Source organism: Heptranchias perlo, chromosome 2 (genome assembly GCF_035084215.1).
Source record: "Heptranchias perlo isolate sHepPer1 chromosome 2, sHepPer1.hap1, whole genome shotgun sequence".
NCBI lineage: Eukaryota > Metazoa > Chordata > Chondrichthyes > Hexanchiformes > Hexanchidae > Heptranchias > Heptranchias perlo.
This window is the reverse complement of record NC_090326.1, coordinates 128,474,220-128,501,329: the sequence shown is the minus strand read 5'-3', so window position 1 is coordinate 128,501,329 and position 27,110 is coordinate 128,474,220. Positions and strand designations below refer to the sequence as shown.

Below are 27,110 nucleotides of genomic sequence, written 5' to 3'. Positions count from 1 at the left end.
TGCCTGTGTAATAGACACAATGTATATCTAGTGTACTGGGACGTGCTGTTCTCCGTGACTGGCCTGTTTGAATAACGACGACACCTTTTGATTGGTGTGATGCTGTCCCAACATAGTATAAGATATGCGATTTGAGAACCTTTTCATTCATTCATCTGACGAAGGAGATAATCTCCGAAAGCTTGTGATTTTAAAATAAATTTGTTGGACTATAACCTGGTGTTGTAAGATTCCTTACATTTGTCCACCCCAGTCCATCACCGGCATCTCCACATCATTATTTGGTTTAGACTTAGATTCCTGTGTTGTTTATGAATGAAATTCATTTAAAAAAAAAAATTAGCAGATGCCAGTATATAACAGATTAAAAACAGTGCTTTATCAAGTGCACTGCATGTGCAGAATTTGGTGAAAGAAAATTTTTTGGAGATATCTGTTGCAATTTTTGAGAGTTGGATTTCCAATATTTCATTTTGAAGTGGAACAGAGAATGCTTTGAGCAAAAGGTTGGCGGGTGCTTTTAATCTAAATAGCTTCACGTAACAACCACAATTTTTAAAAATGTCTGTTTTATTGGTGGCAGACGAAGCTTGATCTAAATAAGTATAAAGACACTAGGAAGAAAGACTTGTCCTTATTAGTTGCCTTCTATGTATGATTTCAACACATTGCAAATAACTTTGCTGCAGCTGTGACTGTCTAAGATTTCTGCTTTTTAAAGTGTGGTTTCTATATTTTAGAATAAGAAACAAATGTATGTAGGTCACGTAAAATAAAGCTGCTTTTATATTCATTTCAGTCGAGTATTGGTATTTTTTTTAAAAAAAGGTCTTTCCAGCAGCCAGGTGAATCTGGCCAAGTTTACTCTGGGATTTCCGCCGACTGCACAAGACCTTGCATCAGGAGCCATCGGCACTAACGCCCCACTAAAACCAATATAAAGGCAGTTTTAGATAGTGCTGTAGTTTTTTATTTGACTTGCCTGCAGGAAGTTTGGATGGCTCCACAGAAATAAGTATGTATTAAATACAAGCAGGCATTCTTGAAAGCTAAGGCTTGTGTTTCACAGCATGCTTCACTTCTTGTGAAACGTAGCCTTCTAATTGAAGACTTACAGTAAAAATAATTGTTCTGTGATTTGGCTGTTCAATATTGAAAAGTAACCTTACTTGGGTGCTGCTTTCAGATAAGCATATGGTTTCTGAGGTCAGTGTACAGCAATCTTTGTGACTGATGAAGATGTTTTTGTGCTAATATTTGAAAGCTATTGGACAGTTTCACTTTTTATACATTAGATAAAAGCTTGCTGCTATTTAATTTTTATTATGAAATTTGCTTAATTCACAGTATTTTAGATTTAATTTTATAGTATATTTTCTTGCAAAAGTGAATTAGGCAGTAAAATCTGTTGAATTTGTAATTCACCATGAAATGCAATTGTTTAATTGGGAAAGTCCAGGATCTATGGAAGAATTGGACAACATTTTTAAATTTTCAGTTTTTAAACTCAATGCCTCGATCATATTTAATGTCTAACACATTGTTATAATTAACAATTTCAACATTAATTTCATTTTTGTAATTGGTACAGTTGCAGTGTACAATGTTGTAAAAGTGTGTACAGTTTGTTCAACTAAGGCATTCTATTTATTTGTACTCAACACAGATGCGATGGTGCTTTAAGTTAAAACCAATTGCATTTGGAAAAATGTTTAAACAAAAATAACAATAACCACTTGTAATGTTGGTTTGGCAGTAAGTGGGTCAACATGGAAGGCAGCTTTACTCAAAATGCTCAGTCTGAGCAATGATGATGTTTGTTGATAGAAAAATCAATTTAACATTGATCTCCAGTCATATTCCACTTTGGCTTCTGATCTCTACTGAAGCCATTCTCCTTTTGTATGATACTTGTGGGCTCCTACATGTAGGCAACTATTGCAATCCCAACTTGAGCCAACCCCCAAGATTTTTTTTAAAAAACACAATTTGCGTATAGGCTGCATCCCTCTCTATTGTGTTCATAAAGTATAGCATGTTCCTCACATGGCTATTAGTGCTATATGTACAAAGAGCTGTAAGCAGTCACTTCCTATACAGTATAATTTATCAATTTGCAACATTTCATATCCTATTTCAAAATGTTTGATATGTCACCAGTACTGCTTCAGAGTGGCTTTGTATTTACATTTTGGGGTAGAAATTTGTCTGAGCTTGTGCTCGGACCCAGAATCAGTGCTGCACAGCCAGTGTGCGCCCAATCGTGTGGATGCAACTAGAAACGCAGTTAGTGAGGGGCCCTCATTATCATAAAATAAGCGGACTGCCAACGCTACTAGCGGTATTGATTGCCAGCTCGACCAATGTGGGAAGGAACAGGAAAATCGGGTGTCCACAGCATGATATAAAGATAGCTTGCACCCCTCAAAGGTGGAGTGCACTGGCTACTGCCAACTTGCATTCAATTCAATTTGCAGAAATGGCAGGCAAAGAAGTTGGCAGCACCCCCCCCCCCCCCTCCCAGTTTCAGTTATTGATGTGGGGGTGATGGGTGTAAGGAGAGATGTCATCTTCCCAACAGGCGGCAGGAAGATGATATAAGCTGCTCAGCACTAGTGGGCCGAGCAGGTCAGCTACAAGAAGTTGACTAACCTGACCAAGGTTGCTAAGGTAAGACTCCCAACTCAAATCTCTCATTATTCTCTGCCCAAGCGGTCACAAGCCTTCCCTCCCCCAATTACAACCACTCTTCTCCAATCACTGCTGCACACTTCACTCCACCTCCTTCTCCTAATGCCACACTCTGCATCTGCTACACTCTTCACTATTGCTTCCCTCACCCTTCACACACACAACCATAATTCTACCTTAACATGAACATCCTCAAAGCATCTCACTAGGCTACCACTAACACTCCCCCTTTCTTGCAGCAATAACTTGCAGCAATAACTCTCAACAATAACAGGGAGCAGATGAGGGAAGTCTCCGTTAATGCAGGTCTGTGTTTGGAGGACATTAATGGCTGCCTGTGGTCACACACCAGCTGCACATTCGAGGAGTGGGACCACTTCCTGTTATAAAACCTGGCTGGTTCATGATGGGGAGAATGCAGAGCAACACGTGTGCAATTATGCCCTGCAACTGCAGCAATTCAACGATGCGGGCAAATCCGAGAGCTCTGGGGAAAGTGTCGTATTGCTGTCTCCTCGCAAAGAGGACATCTGTCACCTGCCTAAAGGCTGTATGGACAGCGAACTATCTGATATTGATGTCACGTGTTGCAGCCTAGAAAGAGCTTCTGGCATCCAAATTCAGAGCCACGGTTCCCTTTACAGCCATAGGCAGTCCTGTGAATGCCCTGGTGTTTGGCTCCAATTTCTGCTGCAACAGGTGACATTGGTCAGTGGCTACCTGCCTGCTTGTTGAAGTGGAGCCTCCTCATATGCTGCTTCTCTGTCATGTTCAGTTATGATATTCTGTTCCAGAAGACCCACATCCTGTAAGTCCTTTGCTCCTTTGCCGCCTGTGCTGCCTTGCTTTCTGGTGTGACAGCCTCAATGGCAATCCCAGCAACATCCCCATATTTCTGAATATTATTGCAACGAATGTAGTGAAACAGTGCAGTTGCAGCTAAAGGTCAGCTGTCCAACTGCTCTGCACTCTCCAAAACTGCCAAAACATAGCCAAAAGCGGCTCCAAAATCCCCAGCAGCTTAAAAAGACCATCTAGAGACTTGTCTTAATGGAGGTAAGAATCCCTTTAAATACCACTACTTCAGCCTGCTTCCTTAGTGTTTCCGCCATGTTTTTAATGAGCGAGCAGACGCTTCCATGCTCCAGTTTCCCAAAAGGGTCATAATTCAAGCAAAGGACCCCTATTTAAATATTATAATCAGCCCAGCGTTCGTTTCAGGCGGCCGCCCGAGCCAATACGGCAGATGGTACAGGACGTCCCACTGCAAAATTGGTAGGTTTAACGCCCATTTTACGCATGAGAAAAAGTGGAAACACTAACTAATTTTTATCCTTTTTGTCTAGAATAAAGCAAAGTAAAATTGAAGGGAAAAATCGTGGGTTAAAAGCGGAGTAGTATTTCATTTAAAAATTCTCTTCTATCTATAGTGTGTTAGACCAGTCACTTTTTTTTATTTTCAATTCTGGACCTACATAAATGTATGTATGAGAGACAGATGGCTTAGATGCTAATGTAAGATACTATACAATAGATGAAGTCTTTCCAAATTTTGATTTGCCCTCAAATTGATTTGTGTTCTCTTTATATGACACTTTGCAGTTTGAGCAATGCACTTGATCTTGGTCTTCCCTTTTGTTGCAGAAAATATTTACTGCAGTTAGATATTCCACAGACATTTAAAAAGACTTTCTTCTGGTACATGAGACCATTTTTTAGTGTTTTTTTTCTTCAAATTAAAAGTTGGATTTTTTAATGTATTGTTTGTAATGAAAGTATGTATTTTAGCTATTTAATCCTGTCTTACTACCAGTAATCAATTTTTTTCCTCCTCCTGAAGGATTTGACTCCTTGTTAGTTATAGTTACACAAATGTCAGTTGCCCTCTAATACCTAGCCCAAGTGGTCACATTTCACGTGAGTTTTGTCAGCAAGTATCTACAGGCATCACACTGAGCCTGATTCTACTTCAATTGATGTGCACACACATGCAATTTCAACTGGGGTTGCTGGATAATGATCAGGAGTTGGAATTGTGGCTGATTTCCCCCTCCTAACACAGGGGTACTGCAGACAACTTTAGCATGTCTGCTGCCAGTCCGGCAAGATCATCTAACTAAATAGAGACACCGATTTGAGCCAGGCACCACCTTTAAAGAAAGAACGAACTTTCTTTCTCACAACCTCCGGATGGTCCAAATTGTTTTACAGCCAAAGAAGTACTTTTGAAGTGTAGTCACTGTTATGTAGGAAACGTGGCAGCCAATTTGCACACAGCAAGGTCCCAAAACAGCACTGAGATAAAGATCAGATAACCTGTTTTTTAGTGATGTTGGTTGAGAGATGAATATTGGCCAGGACACCAGGGAAACCTCCTCTGCTCTCTGAACAGTGCCATGGTATCTTTTTATGTCCAGCTGAGAGGACAGACTGGGCCTCGGCTTAATGTCTGTTCCGAAAGTCGGTTTAACATCTCATCCAAAAGGCTTCTTAGTCACAATGGCTCAGATACTTCCTGCATAATCTTGCTGAGCGCTGTTATTATTATAAAAGCTCTATTTAAAAATGAATTTGTTAAATGATTGCAGATGGCAATGATTATAAAAATATTCTGGGTAACCTTTAATGTACTTGATGTGAAGACAAAAATACATTTTTAAATATAGATTATAGATCTATCAATTTACTGCATTTTGGGCATACTATAGTATGGTTAAAACCTATTTCGTGATTTCATTTTCAAAATGTTATCAACACCTTAAAAACTGCTTTTGTATTATGTAATTGATTTCTGATGCAGCTTGTTCTGCTTACCAATGGTGACTGCATTGGGGGTTGCTGTCAATTATTTCTTGACTGTGTGCTTGGATGGAATAACCTCCCAAATTCTACTTGAACAGCTAATTTTACAGTAATTATACTTGGGCATTTTGTAGTGGTGCATAGCATAACTAATTTAATACTAATCCTACAAAGTACCCAAGGATAATCAGAAACTGCTGGAAATGTAGTAAGTGAAAAGGTATTCTTAGTGTACAGAGTGAACCTTGGTACATCATAGGAGGTTGTAATTTTGCATGGGAGGGGGCAGTCGTCTAAGGTGTGAATGGGACCAAGACTGCAGAAGCTGTTTACTTAGGAAAAGGGGGAGGAAATTAAATATTGGTGTGTAAACCACTTCCTTTGGCTTACTTATTTTTGCAGAAGTCTCAGGCAAGGGCCTGGGAAATTTTGTGTATTCAGTGATTCTGTATCCATTACAAGTACAGATTTTCTGTAATCTGTTTTGAGCAGGACATGTTTTCTATAATTCAGGTTGCCGTTTTACACTTACAGAACTTGGTGTACATTTCTGTGCTGAAAGGCTACGTGAACCTGCTTCTGCTTTATATACGATGTTTACTTTCATTTTTTAAATAGCTCAGTTAGTTTTACAAGTGTCGCTTGATATAGTTGCTCATACTGTCTGTGGCTTTTTAACTTCACATGATTAATAAAAAGTTGCATGACCAGCCATAAAATATGATCATGACTGGATCTTTGTTTAGCTACCTTTTATTCCATTTCACCCCCCCCCCCCCCCCAAACAAAGAAACCTGTGTGCAGTGTTTTGATCAGCACATTGAGAATCCAGCACGACAGAGTTTAAGGTCAACAATTTGGGCTGAAAAAGGCCCAGCACCGACAGTTTTAGTGAAAACTTTCATTACATACACAAAAGTTACAACACGAAAATGGGTCATTTGGCCTAATTAGTCCATCTCAGCATTTACTCTCCACATGAACAAATAGTCACACATACCCACCCTATTCCAATCACCCATCATCCCTTTTTCTTTCATCCACCTATCCAATCTAATCTCAAATGTTGACATAGTTTCTATCTCAACCACTAACCTTTGAAGTGTATTCCACTGCCACACAATTCTCCGTAAAGAAGTTTTTCTCGCTCTCTGTTCTGAATCTCTTCCATTTACTCTTGTATCTGTGGCTCCTCGTTCTAGCCGCCTCAACTATTGGAAACAGTGTACATTTTTTTTATTCGTTCATGGGATGTGGGCGTCGCTGGCGAGGCCGGCATTTATTGCCTATCCCTAATTGCCCTTGAGAAGGTGATAGTGAGTGTAATGCAAGATTTCATTTTCTCTTACACCCAAGTAGTCCAGAGCAAGCAGTTCATTTCTGGGAAACTGAGCCCTGGTATACTGTGTAATCCACGGTCATGCTTTTTGTACATGCTTATCTGCCTTGTATGTCTCTGCATTTGGTAATTCTCCTGGACAGTGAGAGATTATCTTCCTAAACTGGTCCATACATGATAAACTGAAGGAATTTACATGGTGCTTGTGAGAGATTGCACAGTAGACAAGACAGTGCATCAAATTTTTTTGTTGGCACATTTGCAAGCGTTATTTCAAAGGTTTTGGTTTAAAAGCTTGGAGTTATGAAAATACGAATCTTCTAGTATTGAATTTAGATCACATGTTACGTTATATTTGCAGACCTTCAAAGAACAAGTTACACTTCACATTAAAATAGTATTGTATTGCTAAAAATTGTGATAAACTGAATACACGAGTCAAATATAACCTTTTACAGATAAAAAGGAAAGCATGTTTGCAAATGCTTATCAGAAATTGAGGGGCTAGTGCATGTTGATTTAGGTTAGTATCTGTCTCTGGTTTTTGCCAGTTTTTGAAAACAGTTGATCAATTTCTCCGACCCACGCTCAGACTTTTGCAACATTATTTATTGCTGCAAGTGAAAGGTGCAGCTTCAAATTTCAGTTTTATAGTTGGGAAATTTGTAATTAAAATATTTTTGTCAGTAATGTCAGGTGTGTTTTCAACAGAAAATGGAAAGGCTATTTCTTCAGCAGAATTGAGAAATATTTAAAAGCTACATTAAATGTACCTGACATTGGGAATTTTGGTTTCATGTCCACTAGTAGAAATTTGTTAATATGAAAAAAATGTACACTAATATTTTACCTGATACTTTTCTATCATTTTCTTAAATCGCATTGTATAAAACCCATCAGAGACAAACTCTAATAATTGGTTTGTAACTAATAAATTGGGTCTTTGTATCAAAATTGAATTGCTGTTTCTAAAAAGAAATTGTAGCAGTACAATGTTCTGATTTTCAATTCTGCAAAAACTCAAATTTAAACAAACACTAGAACCGTTTTATTGAGTCTTTCCAAAGTGACAGCAACAATTTTAGGTAGCTAGTAACAAATGGCATACCTAACAGTTTAGGGATTATTAATAATAATAATAGAGTAGATTCAACTGTTTAGAAGGTTGCAAAGTTACATTTCTGAGATATGATCAGAAATTCAGGACTTTATGCAGCATTTCGTTTTTCTATTCGGCCTCTTTAGGAAATAAATAATACACCATTGAGTGAAAAATAATTTTTCTGAAAATATGGATTTCCAGAAAGTGAAACGTTACACTTGTGATGTATAAACTACTCAAAAGCACTAAATTGTGTATTAGTGTGTTTCCATTTTCTTTCCAGTTTTTCCTTGTTTTTTTTCTGCACATTTCACTTTTTTTTCCCTCATGCCTATTCTCACCTTAATTCCTACTCTGCAATTACATCCAAATGAGTTGAGAAAAAGAAGCTAAAAAAAGGCAGTGCTTGAATTGGGAGGATGCATTTCAAGATCCAAGTGCCATATCTAATTTGTTTTTAAACTTTTTAAAAACTGCGATGTTAAACAATTATCGGGATGTGGGAACGGGAGGATATTAAAGGCCTCACCGAAGCAGGCTACTTTTTAAGTATATAATATGTAAATCTGTTTAGTTGTTCTGTGTGTTTATAGAATATTCCCACAAAGTTGGATAAAGTCTGTTTTGTGAATGTTTTACAAATACACCATCAGTTCATTTATTTCGGCACCCTGTATAATTACTGGTGCTTTTCCTTTGATTAAAACAAAACCTGGTAATGGCTTGCGTTAAAGTAATGTTTTCTTCACCCTTATTCTGGCAGGTGGGAAATGTGTTAATAGGCCTTTTCCAATTTACTATGGTTTGACGGACAAAATAATGAGTTAAAGGCCCAGATTTTAGATCACACATCCTGTGGAAAGTCAGTATATTGGAAATTGTTGCTGTAAACCGTGTTGCAGTGGACTGCTTGATTGAATTTAAAAATGAGCATGATGGCAATATGAGGGATTCCTATGACTTTGCTGTCTCTTCCACCTTGCGTTCCCACCTCCCTCCAGTTCTTCCCTTCTCCAGCTTGGCAGTGATGATAGGTTGGAGATCTACTCTTGTGTGTCTACCAGTGCTGCTCTAAAGGTACTTTTATATTGCTGTGTTAGTGCCATCGGCTTCCAATAGCGTGGGTTTTGTGTAGCCAACAGAAACCCCAAATTCAACTTTTCAGACTCACCAAGGTCAGCTGCTGTCTTCCCATTCATAATACAGTAGAGAACCAAGCTGAATACAGAAAATACAGAGGAGATATAAAAAAGGGAATGAGGGACAAAGAGAGACTATGAGAACAGATTAGTGGCTTACATAAAAGGGAACCTAATAGTCTTTTATAAACAAATAGTAAAAGGGTATTCAAAGGAAAGGACGGGCTGATTAGGGACAAAAAGGGCCAGTCAGCCCAACGTCGGTGGTGGGAAACTTTGAGCCAATAATCTGGGACAAAATTAATTGGCACTTGGAAAAGTATGGGCTAATAAATGAAAGTCAGCACGGATTTGTTAAAGAAAAATCGTGTTTTACTAACTTGGTTGTTTCTTTGATGAGGCAACGATGAGGGTAGTGCGGTTGATGTTGTGTATATGGACTTTCAAAAGGCATTTGATAATGTAGCACATAATAGACTTGTTAGCAAAATTAAAGCCCATGGGATTAAAGGGACAGTGGCAGCGTCAATACAAAATTGGCTAAGGGACAGAAAACTGAGAGTAGTGGTGACTGGAGGGGAGTATACAGTGGTGTACCCCATGGTTGGTATTGGGACCACTGCACTTTTTGGTATACATTAATGACCTGGACTTGGTTATAGAGGGCATAATTTCAAAGTTTACAGATGACTTGAAACTCAAAAATGTAGTAAACAGTGTGGAGGACGGTAACAGACTTCAGGAGGACATAGACAGACTGGTCAAATGGGCAGACACATGGCAGATGAACTTTAATGCAGAGAAGTGTGAAGTGGTGCATTTTGATAGGAAGAATGAGGAGAGGCAATATAAACTAAATGGTACAATTTTAAAGGGAGTGCAGGAACAGAGACACCCTGGGGTGTATGTACACAAATCTTTGAAGGTGACAGGACAAGTTGAGAAGGCTGTTAAAGCATACAGGATCCTTGGCTTTATTAATAGAGGCATAGAATACAAAAGCAAGGAAGTTATGCTAAACCTTTATAAAATGCTGGTTAGTCGTCAGCTGGAGTTTTGTGTTCAATTTTGGGCACTACACTTTAGGAAAGATGTCAAGGCCTTGGGGAGGATGCAGAAGAGATGGTACCAGGGAAGAGGGACTTCAGTTATGTGGAGAAGCTGTGGTTGTTCTCGTTAGAGCAGAGACGGTTAAGGGGAGATTTAAGGGAGGTGTTCAAAATCATGAATGGTTTTGATAGAGTAAATAGGGAGAAACTGTTTCCAGTGGCAGATGGGTCAGTAACCAGAAGACACAGATTTAAGATGATTGGCAAAAGATCCAGAGGCGGTATGAGGAAACACATTTTTACGCAGAGAGTTTAATGATCAGGAATGCACTCCCTGAAAGGGTGGTGGAAACAGATTCAAAAGTAACTTTCAAAAGGGAATTGTATAAACACCTGAAGGGAAAAAATTTACAGGGCTATGGGGAAAGAGCAGGGGAGTGGGACTAATTGGATAGCTCTTTCAAAGAGCAGGCATGATGGGCCGAATGGCCGCCTCCTGTGCTGTACCTACTATGATACTATGATCAGATTTGGGGAATATGAGAACTTTACTATGTGGTTGCTCCAGACTGCATGTGACCTCTTTACCAGGAGCCATAGTTGGCTCTTTGCCAGTTTCTTAATCCAATATAAAAGCAACTTGTAAGTATCCACTAGGAAATGGGTGAGAGGAGCCCAAGATGACGTTTTCACCACTCATAGGGAGGGCTTAGCCTGTTAGTCACTTCCCTTTGACAATGCAGTTTGAATCAAGATCTTTGATAGAGAAATTCTGGATGCAAACATGTGTTCTGCCACTTTACAGCACAACCTATTGTGGTCCAGTGAGCAGTGGCACCTAGGATTTTCTTTTGAAGTTGCATAAAACTACGTGGTTGCAACCTAGCCACCTCCTGGCTTGTTTCACATCATGGTTTATGGGTATCCTAGTGAAAAATATCATGTGTGGTGGAAGCAGATTCAATAATAACTTTCAAAAGGGAATTGGATAAATACTTGAAGAAAAGTTTGCAGGGCTATGGGAAAAGAGCAGGGGAGTGGGACTAATTGGCTAGCTCTTTCAAAGAGACTGCACAGGCACAATGGGCTGAATGGCCGCCTTCTGTGTTGTATCATTCTACGATCCCAGTGCATTGTGATACAGTATTGTATTTACATGCTCTAGATACTTCCCACATTGTCATTATGTAATGAATTATCTTTTGAATGGTAATTTCTGTCTGACATAAAACCAGACTGTTGACTGCAGGATACTAACCAGCGTAAGCCTCTTTTCACCCAGAAGTTCTAGGAATGCCTGTTATTTTCAGTGAGGATTTACAGCCGTTCTTTTCGGCTGTTGTGGGTGGAGCAGAGCTTTAAACCAATTATTCACAGGCTACTGTAAATGACATAGATATGTCTCCAGATTTTATTTGGAGTACCGTAACACTAGGAATAAGGACAGCCTAATGCTGCTCCCCAAGCATTCAATAGGCTTCAACAAAAATGTAGCAAAAATTATTTTTTCTCTAATTTCTACAGAATTACTGCTTTTTTGACAAAATTAAAAGGCAGCCTGGAATGAAGTGATTAAGTATCATTCAGAGGGTTTGCGGAACTCTTGGGAGTGAGGAATGATGGTAGGAATGGGAGAGGCTAGTGGGAAGGTGATGGGCGCAAAGGGGTGGGTGGAAGCACAAGTGATGGGGTGAGAGGATGGAAAGGGAGCCAGATTTTCTCCATAATCCACCACCGGAAAATATAGTCTGCAACCATTGCCTCCTGCCCTGTGTTCCACTGTCCCAACCCCCTCAAACTCACCCCTTTTGTCACCTGTTTTTTTTATTCCCAAGCACCAGCTCAGATACTTTCACTGAGGGAATTAGATAGTATTAGTGAGGAAGTGGCACTGAGTGATTCACTGAGCGTGAGGATGTGCCACCTTCCCAGCAGAGGCTGAGGAGAAGGCTGCCCATGGCTTTGGAGCTGCAACACCCAGAACTCATGAGTAGTTGCCTGAAAAGAAGGATGTTCAAGTATTATTGCACCTACTTACAGCCTCTGAGGTCAGTCTCCGAGGATATGAGGCAACCGACAGGTATGACTCCTGAGTCTATGGTTCTCATTTGGGGAAACATCAGGAAAACTACTTCTTTGTTGCAGACATCACTGCAACGTGTGTCAACTTCATTGGAATCTGTAGCAGACCCCTAACTATGAAGAGGCCAGGGGCCAGTCACCTCCATCTCCAAGGAAGCACAGACTGCAGCTCTGGTGGCAGTAGGGAGAGAATAGATAGCACCCTACCTACTGGCTTCCAGACCATGGCAACTGTGATGCATGTTGTTGTCTCAGGGCATACAGAATCTGATAGCTGCTGTTCGACCAGCCATCCCACTGATCAGTGGGGGCATAGATCCAGGGCCCTAGTGGAATTATGACAGTTGGAGTCAGCCTGCCAGACACTGCCATCTCTCAGGACAATGACACATGCCATGCATATGGCCTCTTCCTGCACCCCAATCGTGCTGCCCCCATCCCCCCTCCCCTCTTTCCCCCCTGCCGCGCCCCCCCCCCTCCCACCTTCCTCAGAGCACGACACCAATGAAACAGGAGGCAACACAAAGCTGCCCAGGAACATGCTTCAGAGATGCAACCAACAGCAGTTCCCAGCCAGGAGCAAGCTGCAATGAGAGGAGGGCCACCTCAGTCCCATGCCCTTTTTGTAGCACTTGAGTAGCCAACTAAATTTCAATGATACTGGTTCTCAAATAACAGAAGTACTAAAATAGGTGAAAGAAAGGCTTGTTTAGCCATGCAATGCAAGTACGGTGTTAGGAAACAACGGGTTAGCTTCCTTTCACTTTGGACTTGGTTGCTTAAAAATGGAATGAGCCCTTGTACTCTTGGAGGTTAGAATCATACATCAAAGAGCGCTCTTTCATTCTCCTGCACACTTGCTCGCTTTTCCCCACTTGCTCTTGTGTGCAATTTTTTCTCGCGTATGCACTTTTTTCTATTGTATGCACTCTCCCTTTGTCTCGTACATGCTCGCCCTCCTGTGCACTCTTTTGTGAGTGATCTCTCGTGTGTGTGTGTGTGTATAGGTTCTTGATCTCGCTCATGTGCCTGCTCTAGTGTACTTGCCCTCCTCTCGTGTGCTTGATCTCTCTCTCATGCATTTGTGTGCTCTGTGTTTCTTGTGCATGCTGATGCATGCCATGATTCTCTCTTGTGCATGTACTCTATCTGTTGTGCATGTTCTTATTGTGTGCTGTTTCAATGTCTTTTCTGCATGCGAGCTTGTGTATGCCAGCGCACTCAATCTCTTATGTGTGCGCTTGTGTGTGTGTGCTCTCGCTCCCTTTTATGCTTTCTCTATTTTCTAAATGCCAACAAAACAGGTGAGATCAATAGAGACCTTTTGTTCTCTTAGAAAAATTAGTTGAATTTTGAAAAGAAGTAAAGTTATGATGAGGAAAGATACACAGAAAATGCTGCAAAACATTCAGCAGGTCAGGCAGCCGACATAAGAAATAGGAGCAGGAGTAGGCCAATCGGCCCCTCGATCCTGCTCCGCCATTCAATAAGATCATGGCTGATCTGATCCTAACCTCAAATCTAAATTCATGTCCAATTTCCTGCCCGCTCCCCGTAACCCCTAATTCCCTTTACTTCTAGGAAACTGTCGATTTCTGTTTTAAATTTATTTAATGATGTCGCTGCCACAGCTTCCTGGGGCAGCAAATTCCACAGACCTACTACCCTCTGAGTGAAGAAGTTTCTCCTCATCTCAGTTTTGAAAGAGCAGCCCCTTATTCTAAGATTATGCCCCCTCGTTCTAGTTTCACCCATCCTTGGGAACATCCTTACCGCATCGACCTGATCAAGCCCCTTCACAATCTTATGTTTCAATAAGATCGTCTCTCATTCTTCTGAACTCCAATGAGTAGAGTCCCAATCTACTCAACCTCTCCTCATACGTCCACCCCCTCATCCCCGGGATTAACCGAGTGAACCTTCTTTGTACTGCCTCGAGAGCAAGTATGTCTTTTCTTAAGTATGGAGACCAAAACCTGCAGTATTCCAGGTGCGGTCTCACCAATACCTTATATAACTGCAGCAATACCTCCCTGTTTTTATATTCTATCCCCCTAGCAATAAACACCAACATTCTGTTGGCCTTCTTGATCACCTGCTGCACCTGCATACTAACCTTTTGATTTTCTTGCACTAGGACCCCCAGATCCCTTTGCACTGCAGTACTTTCCAGTTTCTCGCCATTAAGATAATAACTTGCTCTCTGATTTTTCCTGCCAAAGTGCATAACCTCACATTTTCCAATATTGTATTGCATCTGCCAAATCTCCGCCCACTCACCCAGCCTGTCTATATCCCCCTGGAGGTTTTTTATGTCCTCCTCACTCTACTTTCCCTCCCATCTTTGTATCATCTGCAAACTTTGATATGTTACACTCGGTCCCCTCCTCCAAATAGTTAATGTAGATTGTAAAGAGTTGGGGACCCAGCACCGACCCCTGTGGAACACCACTGGCTACCGGTTGCTAGTCCGAGAATGAACCATTTATCCCAACTCTCTGCTTCCTGTTAGATAACCAATCCTCCATCCATGCCAGAATATTACCCCCAATCCAGTGATTCTTTATCTTGAGCAATAATCTTTTATGTGGCACCTTGTCGAATGCCTTCTGGAAGTCTAAATACACTACGTCCACTGGTTCCCCTTTATCCACCCTGTACGTTATGTCCTCAAAGAACTCAAGCAAATTTGTCAGACATGACTTCCCCTTCGTAAAGCCATGCTGACTTTGTCCTATTAAATTATGTTTATCCAAATGTTCTGCTACTGTCTCCTTGATAATAGACTCCAAAATTTTACCCACCACAGATGTTAGGCTAACTGGTCTATAATTTCCAGCCTTCTGCCTACTACCCTTTTTAAATAAGGGTGTTACATTAGCAGTTTTCCAATCTGCCAGGACCTTTGCCGGGTCCAGAGAATTTTGGAAAATTATTACCCAAGCATCCACAATCCCCACTGCCACTTCCCTCAAGACCCTAGGATGAAAACCATCAGGTCCAGGGGATTTATCCGCCTTGAGTACCAATTCCTTAGTGATTTTAATCGTATTTAGCTCCTCCCCCCGCTAGAGCCCCCCGTTTGTCCAGTGTTGGGATATTCTTAGTGTCCTCTACCGTAAAGACTGAAACAAAATATTTGTTCAGCATTTTTGCCATCTCCATGTTTCCCACCATTAATTTCCCGGTCTCATCCTCAAAGGGACCTACGTTTGCCTTAGCCACCCTTTTTCTTTTTATATAACTATTGAAACTCTTGCTATCTGTTTTTATATTTTTTGCTAGTTTATTTTCATAATCTATCTTCCCTTTCTTAATCAATCCTTTAGTTACTTTTTGCTGTCTTTTGAAGACTTCCCAATCTTCTATCCTCCCACTAAGTTTGGCTACCTTATATGTCCTTGTTTTTAGTCGGATACTATCCTTGATTTCTTTACTTAGCCACGGATGGCTGTCATTTCTTTTACACCCTTTGAGAGAAACAGTTAACATTTCAGGTCAATGACCTTTCATCAGAACCAGAAGATGTTAGTGATTAACAGTTTTTAAGCAAGTGCAGAGCCAGGGAAAAGTGGGGGTTGGGGGAAGGAATAAGAAGGGGAAGGTCTGTGATGGAATGGAGGGCAGGAGTGATTAAATGACAAAAGGGATGATGGTGCAATGAAAATGGGGGTGGTAATGGTACAAATAAAGAAACAATCAAATTTGTTGATTTGAATAAAAAAAATTGAATAATCATTATTGGAGATTTCAACTACCCCCAAATAAACTGGCAAGAAGAGGAATCGAGTTTTTACAGTGTGTCTATGACTCCTTACCCAGTATGTGAGAAGCCGAACAAGAGAGGAATCACTGCTGGATCGATTAATGGGAAATGAATCAGAGCAGAGAAGAGAAGTAAGCGTAGGAAAACATCTAGGCAATAGCGATCATAACATCAGGAGGTTTAAAATAATGATTGAGAAAGACATAAGTAAACAAAAGTAATAGATTGGAAAAAAGCTGATTTTATGGGGATGAGAATGAAACTAGAAGGTAAACTGGAAAAATAAATTGACAGATAGAACAGCAGTGGGAAATATTTAACATGGTGATGGTGTTCAGAAGAAATATATTCCTCTAATTAAAAAAAGAACAGACTAGCCAATAATGAGAAACCATGGATGAGTAAAGAGGTAAAGGTGAAATTGAAACTAAAGAAAAAGGCATACTTTAAGTACATAGTCAATAAAGGAAAGGATGACAAAAGGGTACACAGAGAGGTTCGGAATGAAGTTTTTTTTTTAAAAAAGCAATTAGGAAAGCAAAGAGGAACTATGAAATTAAATTATCAAGGAATGCAAAAAGAAATAGTAATGTATTCTACAGACACATAAATAACTAGAGATATATCAGGATAGAGCCACTAATTGATGCACAAGATAAATTGGCAGGTAATGACAGTAAAATGGCAGAAATATTGAATAGTTACTTTGCCTCAGTATTTACCAGGGAGACTAACCAGGAGGGAATGTCATTAGGAGAAGAGATCATAAAAGATATAAAGACATTTAAGATAGAAAGGGGTGAGATAATAAACTAATCAAACTTAGAGAGGATAAGACCTCTGGTCCGGATGGATTGCATCCGTGCATATTTAAAGGAATTAGGGAAGAGATAGCAGAGGCACTATTACTTGCACGCACACACGAATAGTGCCAGAGGACTGGCGGACAGCTAATGTGATTATTATACCTAAAAAGGGAGATAGAACAAGTCCAGAAAAGTATAGACCGTTTAGCTTAATGTCGATGGTAGGAAAGATAATGGAATCTTTACTCAAAGATGTAATAGAAAGAAAGGCATTTAGAGAATGAAAACATAATCGAGTAGTCAGTTCAGATTTCAGAAGGGAAAGTCATGCTTGACCAACCTTATTGAATTCTTTGAAGAAGTAACAAAGAGTAGACAAGGGTAACACAGTAGATGTAATATATTTTGATTTTTCAATAGGCCTTCAATAAGGTACCACATTGTAGACTCATGACTAAGGTCAGAGCATGTGGAGTTGGGACAGGTAACAATGGATAGCAAACTGGCTACAAAACAGAAAACAGAGTAGGTGTTAAGGGTACCTGGCAAAAGGTGGAAGTGGTGTTCCACAGGGATCAGTGCTGGGATCACCGTTGTTCTCAATTTATGTTAATGATTTGGACTCAGGAAATGGAAGTACAATTTGAAAATTTGCAGACGACACCAAATTGGTGGTGTAGTTAATACAAAGGAAATGCATCAAAATACAAGAAAATACTAATAAGCTTGCAGAATGGATGTGTAATTGGCAAATGAATTTCAATATATATAAATGTGAGGTGGTTCATTTTGGTAGGAAGAATAAGGAGGCCACACACTGCTTGGCTAATAAGAGTCTAAATGGGGTAGAGGGGCAAAGGGATCTCAGGGTACAGATACACAAAATACAAATTAGCGATGCAGGTTAATAAGGCCATAAAAAAGGCAAACCAGGAATAGAATTGAAAAGCAGAGAAGTTATGTTAAACATTTAGAACCTTGGTTAGACCACATTTGGAGTACTGGGCACAGTTCTGGTCTCCATTTAATAAAAAGGATATAGAGGCACTGGAGAAGGTGCAAAAAATATTCACGAGGATATACTCATCAAAAAAAGCTGAACAAGCTGCGGCTCTTTAGAAAAGAGAAGGCTGAGGGTGACCTGATCGAGGTCTTTAAGATAACGAAAGGGCTTGATGGGATAGATGTAGAGAAAATATTTCCACTTGTGGGGGTGTCCAAAACTACAGGTCATCAACATAAGATAGTCACTAATAAATCCAATAGGGAATTCAGGAGAAACCTCTTTACCCAAAGAGTGGTAAGAATATGGAATGCGCTAACGCGAGGAGTAGTTGAGGCAAATAGTATGGATGCATTTAAAGGGAAGCTAGATAAGCACATGAAGGAGAAAGGAATAGAAGGGTTAGGGTTAGATGAAGTAGGGAGGGAGGAGGCTCGTGTGGAGCATAAACGCCAGCATAGACTTGTTGGGCTGAATGCGTCAAAATGCAAAAAGACATTAATAAACTTACAGAATGGGTGTGTAATTTGCTAATTAATTTCAATATAGATAAGTGTGTTAGGTGGTGGGCTGTGTTGGCCACAGTGACTCAATGTAAAGGTGGATCCATCTAGTGAAGGTGTAAATGGTTACAGCAGAGGAGGAGGGAAACAGGAAAATCTGGCAAAAATGAGAAGGCTGCCATGGCCCGGGAATGTGGCGGAGAAAGGTGGATAGACCCCAGTGGTGTGGACCCACCCCAATGGCTGAGTACCAATATGGGGTTTCCCACCCCAAACACCAGCCCACTCCACCCCCATTCCCAGTGGCTTTTGTGCAGTCATCTTCCATAACCAGCACCTGCTGTCTGAGAAAATTGGAGCGGTGGTTAAGACACATGATCAAACACGAGAAGAGAAACAAAAAGTAATGAAGGTGAACAAGGTAAAAGAGACAAACTGAATTCCCATTGGAGAGAAGAACAGAACTTCAAGGTGGGCATTCCTGGAAGAGAAGTGGCAGTGAATTAAACACTAAAACAAAAGCTCCCTGTGTAAGGAATCCCCAATCCATTTTCCTTGCATGAGGAATGTAGAGGTTTTTCTCCTTACCAGGCTTTCCAAAAAATCTTGGAAATAGTGGAGAGTCAGCACAAACAGGTGCCTGCTATTTTCTAGTGGGTTATTGTGGGAGTCCGGCAGACCCCAAGGATTTTCAGGGCCGAAATGTACTCTGACATTTTTATGAAGATCCTGATAAATTTCCTCAAGTGTTGGCCACAGTGAGATAATGAAAAAATATATATATGCATTAAAAAAATGATCACATATGCAAAATGGGGAATGAGTTGGGAGATGAACCTCAAACTCACTCTACAGAGTCACCTAGTGACCAGAGCCTATAACTACAATGTGACAGTTGGCATAGCAAAATTGAATAGGAAATGTTGACAGCAATTTACAACGAAAAGTGTTGACAATCGTATGTCAGGTTTGTGGACGGGAAGTGAGCATTGTACAAGATTTTGAGAGTATGTGAGCACGTGCGTGACGCGCGCACACAGCGAGGCCCAGATCTAACTCAGCTGGGATGCTCCCACTAATTGACACTCTCCGTCAAACCTCATTCATGATAAATGGTCACTTGGGTGAGATACAGCAGGGTAATCTAGAAAATGTTGACGCCTTCACGAGGGGAGAGGCAAAAATTTATAAAGAATCAAAAATAAAATTCCAATTTTTTTTTCCCCCTGTTTTTTCTGAAGATGGCATCTCATACTGAAGTATAGTTCCAAATCTGCCAAAGGCCTATCCAAATTGGAGTTCGTAATGTGCTAATCTAGATAAGGCTATTTAACTGTGGAGTGCCCAGATGAATCAGATCAAGCCCTCACTTGAGGTCTGTACCAAGAAGTTTCCAGCAGGGGCCACTAGGTAATCAGGAGCAGGAACCCTAACTGGCATTTTTTTCTTTCAGCAAAATTGACACAAATGTGTGATTTTAGTTAACCAGTTAACACGGGCTAAGCCAGAGGTGGCAAGCTCTTCAATATTGTAAAGTGTGATCAGGAAGCAATGTGATGTCGCTTTCATGGAACCACCTTTTAGTATCTAGCACTGTATAGTGAAAATATGCAGCATACTTAACATGTCAGAGTAACTGCTCTGATAACTTGATTTTTGAATTTTAAAAATACTATGGTGAAGGACCACACTAGCAAGGTTGAGTAGAGTCAGAAGACAAGGTAAATCAAGAAGTAGTAATTAAGTGGTGCCAAACTTGGATTTAATAGACTGCAGATTGTAGGAGGAAAGAAATAGAAGTGCAAGACATTCTATAATTTGGTAGTTCTTGGAAAGAATGAAGTAAAATAGACCCTGCAGTGAGTCTTGATCTCAACACTGGGAGGAGAAAAAGCTTGTGGAATGGCTTATTTGCAGTTTCTTGCCAGCTATATAACTGAAAGTGTTGTATCTAATGGGATTTTATCATGTCATGACCTTCAAAGGCAATACAACCAAAAATGTGGTCTCAGAAGCAACATGGTCAAAGTCATACATCTGACAGGTTAAAAATTAGTAATTTGCTGCAATAAGCACTGATTTTGTTAAATTACTTATCAAATGACTGACTGAATATAAACAAATCAAAAGCAGTTCAATTCATTTGTTAAGTGTCAATGAGGAACAAATAAGCAATAGAAATTAAGCAATTAAATATCTTTTTTTCAAAGCTGCTAATCTTGAATAGGCAAGAAACCGAAATTGGCAAATTGCTCAAATAATTTTGTGAACATGGTTTGAGCTGCTATCTTAACGGAAATTATACCCATGTATAAAAATTGGATGCCACCAAGAAACCCATAAAAGATTAAACATTTAGAATAAAATGCAGAGCTGCCTTTACATTGTTAATCCCTGAGATTTTTTTTCTTGGAGACCTGTTTCTGTGTTGGATGCCTAGGGGTTGATTAGGAGTATTTGCCCGGAGCTTGAATTACTAAGTTTAATTTTGTTGCCATGTTTTTTCTTGTGCATATCCGTCGAATCCCTATTACAGCCATGTGCAGTGTAGTGCGGGCACTAAACAAAGCGAGTCTCAGGAAGCCGGCCTGCTTGCTAACTTTTCCACCATCTTGAGTGCTTCTTGACCTGCCAAGAAGTGAAGGAGCAAAGTAAGGGAGGGAGGGACTTTTTTGCAAACTTTTTGAGACCATTATCATTGGATCCTTGGGAGGATGGGCATTAAGCTGACCAGTTTTTTGGTGGGCTCTTGTCCAGAAAAGTTTCAGAACTACTGAATTAGTTTTTCTGATATTTATTGTCAAGGATTGACATGCTGTTTGTTTGAGCTGTCAGTTTAAAAAATATATAAGTCAATATGTTGTAATGAAATTAGGTATGCCCAACCATGATCCCTTCCAAGAGAACCAGTGGCCAAATTGTGCTGGTTATCTTCAGCCCACTTTTCACCTGGTAACATCTGCACCATCTCTTCAAATGTGCCTTCTCTATGGCACTTCTTGTATATTGCCTGGTGGTATATGGCCTTTGGTGCTCCCTACTCTTTTTCTCCCCCCCCCCCCCCCCCCACCCCGGCCGCCATCTACACTGAACCTAGTCCTCTTTTCAATCCATCCACCCAGAGTACGTCCATGACCCATCCTGCTCTGAGGGCTTTTTACCCCCTCCCCATAATTATTCCCACACCCCACCTCATGAATAATTCCACGCTCCAACCCTAAGAGGAAAAAAGCTCGCTCTTCCCAGCTCCTGGCCTGATCCTCAGCCCCACCTTCTCTCAATGTTGCAGCACCACTTTGACAGACTCTCCTGACCTCCACCACCAACCCTAGTAAATGTTGCCTCCTCTCTTCCTGCATATCTTGTGCCTTAAAAATATAATATAAACTAAATACACCATAAAGGAATATTTATGACAACCATGTAGACAATGGAAATATACAGAGGAGAGGCGACAGTTACAGAAAGAGACTTTATTTTGTCTGCATAGAATGCCATAGGCAATCAAATATATTGCAGTGCATTGTGTTGCATCCGTGCCTGTAATTATAAAATAGCAGATACTCCAATTCACCTTGAGCAATGCCATGGGACATCTGGTGGTAGTTATATTACCTGCTGTTGCTATTTCAGAATCAGATTTAAAAAAAAACTTTTTAGAGTGTCCCTTATCATCCTGGACAAAAGGATGACTTGCTCAAAGATATCGTGATGTGGAGATGCCAGTGATGGACTGGGGTGTACAAATGTAAGGAATCTTACAACACCAGGTTATAGTCCAACAGTTTTATTTGAAAATCACAAGCTTTCGGAGGCTTTCTCCTTCGTCAAGTGAGTGTCGGATTCCTTGAAAATTACCGCATATATAGTCAGTGAACAATGCCTGGTGATTACAGATAATCTTTCCAACTGCCCGTTATCAAGGCAATCAAATGAATTGAATAGTGTTCAGACAGAGAAACATTAGATACCAGACTACTGAATATACAAACAGAGGGAGAGGGAGCAGTTGTATTAAAAACAGAACTTTTTTTTCCGCTGGTGGGGTTACGTGTAGCGCGACATGAACCCAAGATCCCGGTTGAGGCCGTCCTCATGGGTGTGGAACTTAGCTATCAATTTCTGCTCGGCGATTTTGCGTTGTCTTGTGTCTCGAAGGCCGCCTTGGAGAACGTTTACCCGATGATCGGTGGCTGAAAGTCCTTGACTGCTGAAGTGTTCCCGACTGGGAGGGAACCCTCCTGTCTGGGGATTGTTGCGCGGTGTCCGTTCATCCGTTGTCGCAGTGTCTGCATGGTCTCGCCAATGGACCATGCGCCGGGGCATCCTTTCCTGCAACGTATGAGGTAGACAACGTTGGCCAAGTCACAGGAGTATGAACCATGTACCTGGTGGGTGGTGTCCTCTCGTGTGATGGTGGTATCTGTGTCGATGATCTGGCATGTCTTGCAGAGGTTGCCATGGCAGGGTTGTGTGGTGTCGTGGACGCTGTTCTCCTGAAAGCTGGGTAATTTGCTGCGAGCGATGGTCTGTTTGAGGTTGGGTGGCTGTTTAAAGGCGAGTAGTGGAGGCGTGGGAATGGCCTTAGCGAGGTGTTCGTCGTCATCGATGACCTGTTGAAGGCTGCGGAGAACATGGCGCAGTTTCTCCGCTCCAGGGAAGTACTGGACGACGAAGGGTACTCTGTTGGTTGCGTCCCGTGTTTGTCTTCTGATGAGGTCTATGCGATTTTTCGCTGTGGCCCGTCGGAACTGTCGATCGACGAGTCGAGCGTCATATCCCGTTCTTACAAGGGCGTCTTTCAGCGTCTGTAGGTGTTCATCGCGTTCCTCCTCGTCTGAGCAGATCCTGTGTATTCGCAGGGCCTGTCGATAGGGGATGGCCTCTTTGACGTGGTTAGGGTGGAAGCTGGAAAAGTGGAGCATCGTGAGGTTGTCCGTGGGCTTGCGGTAGAGTGAGGTGCTGAGGTGCCCGTCTTTGATGGAGATTCGTGTGTCCAAGAAAGAAACCGATTCTGAGGAGTAGTCCATGGTGAGTTTGATGGTGGGATGGAACTTGTTGATGTTGTCGTGTAGTCTCTTCAGTGATTCTTCACCGTGGGTCCATAGGAAGAAAATGTCGTCGATGTATCTGGTGTATAGCGTTGGTTGGAGGTCCTGTGCAGTGAAGAAGTCGTGCTCGAACTTGTGCATGAAAATGTTGGCGTATTGGGGTGCAAATTTGGGCCCCATGGCTGTTCCGTGTGTTTGGGTAAAGAACTGGTTGTCGAAGGTGAAGACATTGTGATCCAGGATGAAGCGGATGAGTTGTAGGATGGCGTCTGGAGATTGGCTGTTGGTGTTGAGTATTGATGCTGTTGCAGCGATGCCGTCATCGTGGGGGATACTGGTGTCGAGTGCCGAGACGTCCATCGTGGTGAGAAGTGTTCCTGGTTCAACTGGTCCGTGGGTACTGAGTTTTTGTAGGAAGTCTGTAGTGTCACGACAGAAGCTGGGGGTTCCCTGTACGATGGGTTTCAGGATGCCCTCGACGTATCCAGAGAGGTTCTCACACAGGGTTCCGTGGCCTGATACGTCCGGGTGTGTTGGCTTTGTGTATCTTTGGGAGGCAGTAGAAGTCTCCCATGCGGGGAGTACGTGGGATGAGAGCGCGTAGGATGCTTTGAAGGTCTGGGTCGAAGGTCTTGATCAGTTTGTTGAGCTGGTGGGTGTGTTCTTTGGTCGGATCTGCGGGTAACCGTCTGTAGTGTTTCTGGTTGTCCAGTTGTGGGTATGCTTCTTTGCAATAGTCCGTTCTGTTCTGTATGATGATGGCTCCTCCTTTGTCCGCTGGTTTGATTACGATGTTGCAGTTGGTTGTGCTTGGGTGACATTCTGGACTGTCTTGTGAGTGCGGCTGATGAATCTGGCATTGACGCATTTCCTGACCGCTTGAGCATACATGTCAAGCTTAGGGCAGCGACCCTCCGGAGGAGTCCAGTTTGACTCTTTCTTCTTCGGTTGCTGTACCGCGGATCCCTCTGTCTGCTTTTCTGGATCGTTGATTGTCTCGTTGGGTTCGCTGCTGAAATCTTGGGATTTGTGGAAGAATTCCCGGAGCCTTATTCTCCTGCTGAATTCCTTTGTGTCCGCCGCGAGACCGATTGGGTCCATTCTGGTGGTGGGGCAGAAATTGAGCCCTCTGCTGAGAACTCCGATTTCGTCTGGTTGAAAGGTGTGGTCGCGGACAAATTGACGATAGACTTCCCTGTGGTTGCAACCGTGGTACCGTGGGAGTCTTGGTTGATGCTGGTGGTGATGCCGAGTTTCTCAAGCTTCCTGCTCTTGGTTTTCATGTAGGCAGCCTTGGTTTTCATGTAGTTCCGGTGCCTCGTCTAATGCTGCTCTTCATCTAGCCACCAGGAGGTGCATGGGCATGGCCAGCGGTTATACTCATTTTATCAATAGTTGTCCTCTTGAACCAGGAATTTCACATGAGGGGAAAGTACAGATGCATAGTTTACCATTCCATGAAGCAGCGCAGTCACTACCATGCTGCTGTTTTAAGTTAAAACTATTCCTTATTTTACTTGTGCTACAGTATACACAGAGAACACAGGCATCTCCATTCTTTGTCTCCTTTTGACATAATGCGTGTAATCTTGTCTCCTGAGAATTATGGGGCTTTCTTCACTTGTGGAATAAAATGAGCATTCCCTATTGTGTATGTTTTGCATGAAGTTGACATGATTTTCTTTTCATAAATGACAATTGACAAAACGCACCTTAAATGTAGCCAAACTTGCATAAAAATAATAAATTGTAACTAAAACTGTTTATGCTACAAGACAACAGGTCTTTGGATCACAGACAACCTGCAGAGCAATTTCTTCAATTTATTAGTTTTTATTCTTGGATGAAATGCCTTTTCACAGACATTGTATTATGCAGAGTCTAACTTTTTTTTCAATTTGTGGCAAAAACTTAAGTAATAAGCAATTGTCATAATTACAAAAGACATTCATGAAGGCAAAATATTTTTTTTAATGCATGATTCTCTGCAGCTGTCTATTTCAGATATTTAGATTGTGCTTTATTTTTTCCCCTGTTTGCAGGTACGATGAGGTTTTGGAAAATGGCCTGCCAGATTGGCGACAGCCTGTTTTCTACTATCGGAGAGTGAGAAAGATGAGCAATGTGGAGCTTTCACTGCTGCTTTTCATTATTCTGACTGTGGGCCATTATGCTGTGGTTTGGTCAATTTACTTTGAGAAACAACTGGTAAGTTGATGTGGATACAGGACAAATCAATGTTTTTGAGGAAAAATGTTATTTGACTTTTACAATGTTAATCTAAACATGAAAAATCTGCATTTGAAAACCATTACCCTACCAGCCTCCATGGATAGCTTCCCATTGTTAAATGTCCATACTACAGGTTTATATGTTTGTATTAATAAACATTGCAGAATGTTGTTACAGTGGATGAATATTCTTATTTACAGATTTCCTTCTGAAATTGCACATTTTGTTGAATTTTGACAATTTTTAGCAGGAATGTATGCCGGCGTGTTTTTTTTTTGTGTTACAGCCTGATCAATGGAATAGTTATAAACTGAGAGATGGGGGAAGAATAATTTATAAAATGGGAACAGAAAACTATACAGCTTGGAATAAAGTGATACTAAAATGCTGTGATTCAGGAAAGGTACCAAGGCTTTTCAAATGACTCACTGGTTAGTCACCTCACATGGCGTGTACTGAGCCAGACCCAAGAAGGTTTCAGATTTGTTCCCTGGTCTGTGCTGGGTTAGCTGATCTCTGCTGTGAAGTTGCTTTTGCGGAAAAATTGACCAGTGGTTCTGCTTCTGGTTTCTGTTCAGCAACCCCAGCTTAGCAGTGTATATGGATGTTGGATGAGAACAGGATCAAACTTTGACTTGTGAAGTTTCTTATCCCTACCCCACCCCCTGGTAGCTGGTATAGCCTGCGGACAATTGTAATCCAGACTCGCACATGGTAACTTGGGTGAGATTCTTGCAGAGTGCTGGTGCCTGTTGACATGCACCATACAAGAGTTTCCATCAGCAGAGAAGAAAGAATCAAGGGTAAACTGCTGCTGTGACATTTTCAAGGGAAATGTAACTTCATGTATTTTATTTGGAGTCAAAATTGTTGAAAAGGTGTTATGAAGATTATCATTTGCTAATACTATAGTTTATATTTCATCTTTTGTAATGGACTGAATCGGAAATGTACAAAAATGCTGTGTAAAACTATCTTAAACTACATGATGTTTGGAAGTACTGAACAAGCTCAATGTGGTTTTGTTCCAATGCCATGCAGATTTGGCTACAAGCAGCTGTGATTTCCAGATTGTGCTGATCCTCAGCCCCATTGTGCATCACTTCTACAACTTAAACAACATATTGCCAGTTAGTATGATTGACTCAAACTTAACAAATTCACTTGCGAATTCTGGGCAGGAATCAGAATCGTCTTAAATTCATATATATATCCAGAGTATATGCTGAGAGGTGAAAGGGATTAGAGTCCAGTGAATCACGCATGCTGGTTGCTGGGCACCTTATCAGTTTCGTGTGAAATCTTTTATCTCAAATTTTTTTTTTTGTGCTTTATTTGTTGGCCTCCTTTGTGAATTGAGTTCAGAAATTCTACACGGCAAAGGATAGTTAAACAAAAGCTATGTTTGTTAGTATTCCCTCAAGAGTAGAAAGATATTAAATTTAAAGACTACAGTTTAAATACACCATTTTTATTGTTCCATTGGCTTGGGAGTCCTGCATCATCAGGATGGCTGTATCTGTTCCCCAGTTTCCACCTTCAATG

The 27,110-nt window shown here is 41.2% G+C and overlaps 1 protein-coding gene across 2 annotated transcripts in view; it reads left to right on the top strand.

Annotated features, from left to right (window-relative positions):
- dnajc1 (DnaJ (Hsp40) homolog, subfamily C, member 1) overlaps positions 1 to 27,110 on the top strand; it is a 217,788-nt gene that overhangs the window by 78,196 nt on the left and 112,482 nt on the right. For both annotated transcript variants that reach the window (XM_068007113.1, XM_068007114.1), the window contains exon 4: positions 25,376 to 25,541. In XM_068007113.1, coding sequence (XP_067863214.1) covers positions 25,376 to 25,541 — 166 coding nt within the window. The remainder of the gene's footprint in view (positions 1 to 25,375; positions 25,542 to 27,110) is intronic.